The sequence below is a fragment of the Etheostoma cragini genome, chromosome 8 (assembly GCF_013103735.1).
Source record: "Etheostoma cragini isolate CJK2018 chromosome 8, CSU_Ecrag_1.0, whole genome shotgun sequence".
Classification (NCBI taxonomy): Eukaryota; Metazoa; Chordata; class Actinopteri; order Perciformes; family Percidae; genus Etheostoma; species Etheostoma cragini.
The window spans coordinates 2,897,366-2,907,487 of NC_048414.1; the positions used below are offsets into that span (position 1 = coordinate 2,897,366).

Consider the following 10,122-nt stretch of genomic DNA (forward strand, 5'->3'; position numbering starts at 1 on the left):
ACCGTTGAGATTCAAGGACATGTGTGATTACAACACATTGTCAACGTTTTGTGCTAAAAGACGGCATCCACATGCAGTGTTCAGCATTTCCTGCAGAGCCCTGTTGCTCAGATGTGAAATTACACAGCACCAGGGGACCAGGGTAAGCCCTAGTACATGCAGGATGAAGATACACAGTGGTGGGGAAAAACAGAGAGGAAATTGAGTTTGCCTGGCCACTAAAATAAATCTATTCACAAGCAATTTACAAAATATTGCCCTAGAAACACGCATATGGTGTGGAATAAATGCTTGCTAGACGGTGTCTAAATGGCTGCAGAGAGGCTGATAGAGTAGTAACAGTAGTCAATTTACCAGCATTTGACTTTTGTAGTTGTAGCTGGTAGTAATTTCCGGAGCCTAGCTATTATCAGCTCAGCAAACAGCCTTTAACTCTGGCTACTGCAGCAAGCAAGAAGCTACAGATAGACTGCTACTAATACTCTAATCAGTACAAGTCTTCTCGTTGACTTTAAAATATGATAGAATACACTTTTAAAAATGCAGTGAAGAATTATAGGTTCAACGTACCAAAACAAAAACATTGCCTTCAGTCCGTTGTAATTTAAGTAAGGTTTCTATACAATTTATTCTCTAGTGCCAGTTATAGCAGATCCAATCTGTGAACTGGAGAACTACAACGTCCGAGTCAATGATCCATATCAATTAGGTCTGGCAGCGTAGACTGATCCATACAGCTCCTGAAACACCAGCTACCACCATAGTAGCTAAAACGTTAGCTAGTAATTATTAGCGCACCCCTCGGTCCATCAGCTTCACTCCCAGCCTCTATAGACCGGAGCTGCTGTCCACCGCGACGCGTCTGTGTACTAAATGTCTGTCCTTGGTCTTGGATTTTGTGAAATACATTTCTTATTAAATGCAACTATAATCTAGTGTGACTTGTTAAAAAATCACATGTTAAAATACGGTACTTTCATTTCCAGTATGCATCTCGTACACCATATTTGCACTATTATGTGTCTATATTGCCAATAAAACTGAATCAGATTCTTGTATATATATTTTTGTAATTTTTTATATTGTATATTAAAGTTTTAAATCCATCAAATTTGCCTGTGACTGATTCATTCCTGCTATTGTATAATAATTCATTCCTGCTCATGCACAGTTTAAAGTAATTAAAAAATTGGTGTCATGGTGGTTAAAGTTTTTTAAAGGTTAGAGGACTGTAAAAAAGAACATTAGGATAACGTTCTCTAAAGGTTATAACGTTAGGGGAAGGTTCTGAGGACGATCGATGTAACCAAAATCTAATATTCCCAGAACGTTAAGGAAACTTTCTGATCAACCGAAAAGCAACCAAAATACAACCAAACCTAACCTTCAGGGAACGTTACCGCAACCAAAAATGAATGTTCCCAGAAATCGTTAGCTGGGCGTACGCTAATATTACTAGCTAACTCCCGGTGGCGGAGGGGAGAGTGCACAGCAGCCCCTATCCGGCCGATTAACTTGCCAAATGTCGAACCATGGGTCATGTTAAGCTGGATGCAGGTTAAGGAAATGCATCCTTTGATAAACTGATAAATCACAGAAATCTGAGATCAAGGGACAAAAAGGCCAGCTTAAGTGACTAAGGATGGCCGCAATTAAGAAATGAACTGTTGATAGAGATTGGCAGCTCAGAGAACATTTTCAGTCCATCAGGCCATACGATTTATTCCTGTTTTTAGTCCCAAATAAACTATTTAGATAATGATTAAACTGTCTAATTGCTTGACTGGTTGACCTGTACATTCAGCGTGTAGGAAGTCTCTAGCACATAACTGAGAGGAATGGCAGCCAAAAAGAATGGGTATATTGTGTAACAATAATAAAGAGGGACATTCAATAATCATTCAACAATCTTTGGTGGTCTGCCAAAATGCACTTTCTGCTTTTCAGCTGGAAGGTACAGGTGGATGTCAGCTGTCAGTAGATGTTGAGCTTCTCGTTACACTGCCACCTACAGGTTTGGCATGCTCCTGTTGGCATTAACGGCATATATTATACACACTAGTATGTGTACATAAACACTTTTTTGAAAACTGAAAGCTGTGCACGATGTTATTTTTGAAACCGGAGAGGTTATAATGTCCGTTTATAAAAATAGCCGCCCATGTGTGACGTAATCTGACAGTGGCCTTCCCCGCCTACATTTGGCTGAAGGTTTGGATCCTTCTGAATCCATTTTTAACAAATATTTGTGTTCAGTTTTTAAATATCCCAGTAGGAACCAATGGGCTTGGGGATGAGTGCCACAGACAAGTGTGCACTAACACTATGTTTGTTTCTATCTTTCAATGGGATTTGTTGACAAAAATACAAATCTAAAACTACCGCATCCCATCTACCTTATGTTTATTTTATTTTTGAAAGGATTCTCCTAGCTGTATTAAATGAAGCAAGACTGATAGACCATTACATTTGACGGTGATGGGTTGCCATGTGAATTCCTGGGGAGTCACATCTAAGGGTGGGACAAAAACTCCACTCAGATGAACCCCAGCCTATTGGCCACACACAGCTCCACACACAGCTCCACACACACACACACACACACACACACACAGTTAAAGTGCAGCTGGACAGCTATTCATTGCTGTGAAGTGGACTCTCTCGTCCTAGCAGAAAAGGGTCTTTCAAATTGGCCCATGGCCAAACAGGGCTAACAGCTGCTGTCAGCTTGCACTGATAAGAGGATACTGCTGTCTGGCTGGCAAAAGACTCTCAACTTCATTAAGGCAAAAAAAAATGTAGCCCTAATTAACATAGTCAATTCACATGAAACAATATAGCAGCATGGCCCATAATCCTAAAGTAACAGATTTAATTTCCAAAACAATCAAAGCTTTAAAATCTGCATCAAATAGCTGTTCTTAGTGATGGAAGGATTAGACAATTACTCAAAGATTTCCTGCTTTTATATTATTTTAAATTGAATACCATGGGGATTTGGACCATATGCAAAACACAAAAACAGCAGTTTAAAAAAATACGTACTTGGGCTCTGCAAACGTGATGGCCATGTTTCCCCATCTGGAGACATTTTACATAGTAAACAATTAAACAACACAAATATCAGCTGATGAATTAAAACGTGTTAGTTGTGGCCCTATTTCAATCCTTGTTAGTAGGGTTGCTTGATTAGAAAAGGAGATCCTGTCTTAACCGGGTGTCCTGGAACAAACCCCACAGACAGAAACCATTCATCGGTCTTGTGTAATTGTATTACATAATCCTCGGGTAAAGTTATAACAAGTAATTCTCAATTGCCGATCAACTAAGTCTCAAACTAAATTAAAGTAAAATGTAATCAAGCCTCCATGTCCCACAATTAACTTTAGAAACAGAATGAAAAGGCAGATCCAAAATACGATGCTCAGGTCTCAGAGACTATCATGTCAGCACAATGTTTTCCAGGATATGTTAAGCTGGAAAAGGTAAATGGACACAAGGAAGGGATGTTCATTGTGTTGTGATAGTTTGTCTTGCACTTTAAACTACATAGGTAGACGTAGAATATAGAAGCGATTCTGCTGTACTTGTGCCATGTACTACATGGGTCACTGAGACATGTTTCTATCTCATCTTTGTTTGCAGGGAAAGAAGCAATCATCACTCAGTATGTTTACATGCACACCGATATTCCATTTTTATTCCAAATATGACAATATTTCAAAATTTGATACAGGTCAAGGCAAGAAGCTGGTGGAAGATATGAAAGAGGAACGCTGTGTTTACACGGTCCGACAAGTCCACAGCCGCTGGTGTACTCTGAAAGAAATCCGGTTTTTCACAGCTACAAGTAAACAGGACTATTAGTGGAATACTCACTTCCATTAGCCACGTAAACGGCTTAGTATCGGCTGGGTATCGTCTTTTTTTGGGATTAGGGCAAATAATGGAATATTGTGTGCATGTAAACGGACACAATTGAGCCACTGAAAAGAAAAGAGGGCTTATTACCACTAAGAATGTAAGCACCTTATAATGGCAGGAGAGAGGGAATTGTTTCTCTGGACATTTCGCAGCATATGTGGCCTTTGTGTGTTTTCAAATCAACTGATTTAACTGAAGCCCACTACTTCAACCAGTGTGAATGTGTGTCCTGTTGTCACTGACTAAATCTTAAGCTCGATTTGAACTAGCTTGTCCAACCACATTAGAAAACAAAAGTGTTTACGGTTGGTACAAATGGCCACACTCAAAGGCGGAGGGAAATACACCTTTAATAAGGAGATGCGATATTATTTAAATACGGGGCACAGATTTTCCGACAGTCTCTCCTGGAAGGCAATCATTGTGTTGCACTCTGTTGTTCACATCAAAAGTTCTAGAAATGAAGATAAAAAGAGATGTTAAAACCCACTAAGGTTTTTCTGTTTGTTTTTTTTACATCCGCACAGCTGGATCCACGGTGGGAAGGGGGTGAGAAAGTTGGATTGTCGGTTGCAGTTCTGACTGAAAACACTGGAAGTGTAATTCTCTCAGGATGAGATAATCACTCAAATGCCTGTAAAGGCTGCAACTAATAATATTAACTAATAATATACTCAATATCTATTGATCTGTCAATCATTTTTTTAATTAATCTTTACATCTATAAAACGGTGAAAAATTACCATCACACGTTCCAAGAGTCTTATGAAACATTTTCAAATGGCTTTTCTTGTACAAAACCCCCAAAATTATATATTTACACAGAAAAGCAACAAATCCCACATTTAAGAAGCGGGCATTTCATTACATCAAATTTGCAATCAAATAATTAGCTGTCACTTCAAACAACTAATTGATTAATCAACCAATTGTTTCAGCCCTGGCCTTGCATAAGTCCAACTCCATTTGTTAATTGGGAGACAGGGGATTCTAGGATCAGACCTTGGAGGGGGGGGGGGAATGTCACACAGATACAGTGACAGGCAAAACCACCTCCAATTGGCCAAAACTAAGTTTCTGTTCTGTTGAAACCAGTTTCAAGCCCTTTGAACCTGTAATTTGTAAAAGTTTGTCATTCACAAGTGTTGACTGCTTGACCGATATTCAAACTGGTTCTTGGCTGATACCACTCCTATGAGTTTATATCGGTAAGTAAGTAGGGAGGCTCGATTAAGGAAGAAAAAAATAAAAAATCATAATCACAATTATCCATCCATCCATATTCATCCGCTTATCGGGAATCGGGTCGCGAGGGCAGCAGCTCCAGCAGGGGACCCCAAACTTCCCTTTCCCGAGCCACATCAACCAGCTCCGACTGGGGGATCCCGAGGCGTTCCCAGGCCAGGTGGAAGATGTAATCTCTTCACCTAATCTGTTTTTGTGATCATTAGGAGCCAAATTTATAATCAGTATTGAAATTCCGGTTAATTGCGCAGCCCTATAAGGAAGCAGCCAGAGAACGACACTGGCTGGGTAATGTGATGATTCTAAGGTACTTATTCCGACAGACAGACTGAGGACTAAATGTCAGTGGAGACAACAGGATGTGACCTTTACTGAAGGTGGCAGACTGCTGGCCTGAATGGAATGATAAAAAACACACTGAGACACACGCGAACACATTCAAAACATACGATCGCTCTCATCAATGCACGGTCACACAAACACGCACATAGGTCTATGTCCTTCAACTACAAAAGAGAACTAATGAAGCGTCTATTTCATCATGTATTCTATCCTACTATCCTAGTTTCTTTACTCTTCTTTAACAGTAAGCTGAATAGCTTTGGGTTATGGACAAAGCAAGACATTTACACAGACATTTTTGCAAACTGTTTAATCGAATAATTACTCAACAGATTAATGACCAATAAAAATAACCCTTAGTAACAGCCCTAAATTATTAACTAATGGCGCTCACCCACTGCTAGTACAAGCTCTGCTCGGCTCCACTCGACCGCGGTGCCCCGTCCTCCTTTTACCATTGCAGAATTACTACCTCCCCATGCATGAGGTGAGTGGGGCTGGTTGTCATAGCAATTTTGCAATAGATTGCTGTGGCCACACCAAAACACACACACAAGAATGCAGAAGGTGTGTTGTTTTTGATTCTTGGCATGTTGCTGTTACAGCCAGAAGACACATTTTGTTTAAAAAGAAGCTGGAGGAAGCAAAAGAAACACCGTTGGCTAGACTATCTAAATGGTGGGTTTGTTTTCGGGAGGACACCCCCGTCTGTCGCTAGCAATGATGACGCAGTGGTTAGTGAAGATTCTGCCTGACCAATCAGTAGTCTGCAGGTTTTCACGTCACCTTATGGTATGGCTTCCGCTCGCTTGGAAAAGAGTACCTGTCAGCTAGTACCAGGTAGTTTTCCATGTAATGGAAAAACGGCTGTAGAATAAGGACATCCACATCAGATGAAACTGTAACCATTTTTATAAGAAGATGCCAAATTTTCTGGGCAACTACATACATATATATTGGACTTAAATTAACACAAACCTTCTGTAATATGTGCAAATCCTTTTCGGTCACTAGCTGCATGTCTCCAACCCACAAACACCATCAGGACTGTACTGAAGTTTCACTTCTTGCTCGTTTTTTGGGGCCATACATTTTGATTTTGAACACCCCCTTAAACGTTTAATAGAGCTGAAAAAGCATAACGCCAAAGCTATGCAGAAATTGCCTTAAGAACATCAACGTTAATGTATACGGTAGCCAAGTCCGAGTCAAGACCTTAATCCTGCAGCATTACTGGCAGGATATGTGACTGCCCATCACATTATGCTGAGCAGCATTAAGCTGTACTACATCTGTTCTAACAAGTTACTGAATTCCTTTTGAATTCCTGCTTTTAAAACAGCGATTCAGTGGTTTTATAACTCACATATGGATGCTCATATGTTTGTCATTAGCAAGTGTCACCAAATGGTGCCACTGTGTTGTAAAACCGAGTAATGCTGCAAACTACGTATTTACTTGCTTGTGAAATTTGAGTACTTGACAGTTTCTGTTTTCATGTTTTGAGATTGCTAAATGCATACGGCTTCTTAACAGTTTATTAGACATTAAGAACGTGAAAAAAGCAATGCGTGAGTAACACTAGAAAAGCTCCAGCAGGCCACCTGAATCCGAACCCAAGTTGTAAGTCACACCGACTCGGCTGCTTTCCCCTGTAATGTCTGTTGGCAGGGCCGATTAGGGAGCTGGCCCTGACTGATGGGGCTGCTAGCAGAGCCTGTCTGGGTCTAACTACCTCCGCTGACCTTTGAGCAAGGCGGAGTGTATCCAGCATCTATCACAGCAGCAGTAGCTAGATTTAGATACTGCATTCTTGGGTGTATTGTACGTGTGTGTGTGTGTGTGTGTATGTAAACCAGGCAGGCTTTAACGACCAGCTATGAACAACGTTGACACATTGGTGACTGTCCAGTTCTACTCACAAAACCTGCATGTGAGACTTTTTGGTTCACTACCAACAACAACAAAAGCCATCATTGTAAATGGAAAATGTGACTGCACTAAGCTAGACAGCACCTTTCTACTAGAGCCCAACCGATGTATCGGCAAGCCGGTGACTGTTGGTGTTGCATAGTTTGTCCACCAGAGGGCGCTCTATAACATCCCTGTTGACAACTCTTTGATTTTTGTTGTTGTTTTGGGAGACTTTTAAGTTTTATATCACAAGTTTGTATTTTTATACAATTTACTTATCAGAGCGTGAACATATTTTGATGTTCCTCATATTATTTTAATAAGGACTCATTAATGACTACATATAACTAATGTTAGGGAAATCTGTTTATGTTTTGTTAAGCATTTTTGGATGTATTTTTTTTAAATATAAAGTACAGGCCAAAAGTTTGGACACAACTTCTCATTCAATGAGTTTCCTGTATTTTCATGACTATTTACATTATAGATTATAACTGAAGGCATCAAAACTATGAATAAACACATGTGGAATTATGTACACGTCTTATATTCTAGTTTCTTCAAAGTAGCCACACAGTAATACACCAAAGGTGGCAGAGCTGGCGTGCAAGGCACTTGGCCTGCCATCAGGAGGAACTTGGGGTGCAGTGTAAAGCTCAAGAACGAATTGACATGCAGACCGAACCGCCGACCTTGTGATTAAAAGAAGACACGCTCTACCTTCTGAGCCCCAGCCGCCCTTAGCTGTAATACCAGCGCTGCTCAATGTTAGGCTCCTCAAATTTATGTTGTGCATGAGAAAGAAACACAGAGAGAAATGAAAAAAGAGACAGAGTGTCGTCCAAGGACAGAGAGAGATAAACTCAAAATCTCTCATTAAAAAATTCTGGAAATCTATTTTTGGTGTCAGCAGAAATACTTCCAAACAATGGATGTCGAGCCCAGCTGGTTCTTTCTCCCTAATGTGCAGAAACAAGAGTTCAAAGAGAGATTGTGTATTTAGGGTTGCCCAAATTACAAGATACACACTTGGAAGAGACTGACAGCATTAGATCTTACTTTAATTTGATTTTGGACTCTAAGTATCTGAGCATTCATGATCCAAGAGAACTTTATCAATGTTTCTTTGATGCTGCCAGAAAGTGGAGTAACTTTGTCTTTGCTGGCTAAAAATGTGTTTTGTACTATTGATTAGTGACCCTAGTAAATAGCATAACTCTTCTCCAATATGTGTTCTCTTCATTTATTTTCACTGTTTTTTTCTGATTTTTAGATGTCTGTTCAAAAGATGCAAATTGCCATGTGGAGCCCTGAGATTCTTTGGCATTATAATAATGTATTATTTAAGTCAATAAAGCAACTGAAACCCTTTTATTTGCTTTGCTTGCTGGCTGATGCTAAGGCAGTTCCCTGGCTGTATTTCTTTCAAACAACAACATCTCAAAAGAAGCTTAGCGCAAATACTTTAGGGAGACTCTTAATAACTTCAATCACCGCACTCTCTTCCTAAAACTATTCAGCTGTTTAGAGGCATTCACTTCTCAGTAAACCAACCAGATTGGCCACAAAATCCATGATCCAATCACAGCAAGACATCCTGCTTTAAATCTCTTCTCTCTGTTGTTGTTAGCTGTCTTTTCTCGCCTTCCACCTCCAGTCATCATCAACCACGGCATCCTAAGTCCCCTGCCTTTATTCGGGCTTCCTCTCCACCATCATCATTGTCTTGGCTCCATCGGGGGACATATGTCTTGGCCTCTCTACCCCTTTCAAAATGATTCTACAACAATGGAGTCTAATCTCCAAAGACTCTGTACATGTCATATTATGCATATGTACAATACATATTTGCAACAAAGTCTGTCCTGATTGAAATGATGTGTGGGAGGCTGCAAAGGCTGACACAATCTGTCAAACAATTATTTTAATTATTTTCCAAAACCATAGAGTACAAAATTAAATAATGAACACAAACATATGGGACAACAGAAAATAAAGACAAAGATTGAATGACGGTCCCTCTCGCTACCCCAGGCTTAACCTAGCTCAGCTCAACAAGCCACTATGTAAACACAGATATCTGCTTCAGCTAGTGTATTCTTCACACACACACACACACACACACGCACAAACACACACACACACACACACACACACACACACACACACACACACACACACACACACACACACACGTACAAACGCACACACACACACACAACTAAGACATACAACTAAGACATGAAGAGGAAAGCACACAAACACACACAGCCAGCAGGCCTTCGCCCACGCGCTGGGCAAACTGTCTACCTCATGAATATCAACACAAAATGTACAGGGCCACCTGCTGTACTCAACACAAAGGCCATTTGCAAGGGAAAATATCAGAAACACAGCTACGTTGCAGTTACTGACTACACCAAGTGTGTCTTCAATGAACCAAATGAAGCAACATTTCACATTACTTACCCTCCATTCCCTTAAAACATTCACTAGAGCCACACATACATAGGCCTTTCCTCCTTTTAAGTAATAAATATCTTTGGCAAAAGAACAAAGAGAAAGCAACCAAAAATGAAGATTGTGTTTCTCCATTGGCTGTCCACATACGTTCAGCATTCTAAGCAGCAGCTAGCAGTCTTTCATTGGGCACATTTATTAGTGTGTGTGTGTGTATGTGTGTGGGTGGGTGGGGGG

General features: G+C 40.3%; 1 protein-coding gene across 6 annotated transcripts in view; it reads right to left on the bottom strand.

Moving 5' to 3' along the window:
• LOC117948854 (suppressor of tumorigenicity 7 protein homolog) overlaps positions 1–10,122 on the bottom strand; it is a 52,685-nt gene that overhangs the window by 18,604 nt on the left and 23,959 nt on the right. For 2 of the 6 annotated variants that reach the window (XM_034878777.1, XM_034878776.1), the window contains exon 1: positions 9,895–10,075. The exons of 2 other annotated variants lie outside the window; for them this stretch is intronic. In XM_034878777.1, the coding sequence (XP_034734668.1) occupies positions 9,895–10,033 (139 nt within the window). In that variant the 5' untranslated portion in view covers positions 10,034–10,075. Of the gene's footprint in view, positions 1–9,894; positions 10,079–10,122 lie in introns of those variants that run through there. 2 more of the 6 variants (XM_034878775.1, XM_034878774.1) reach the window with 2 other exon arrangements.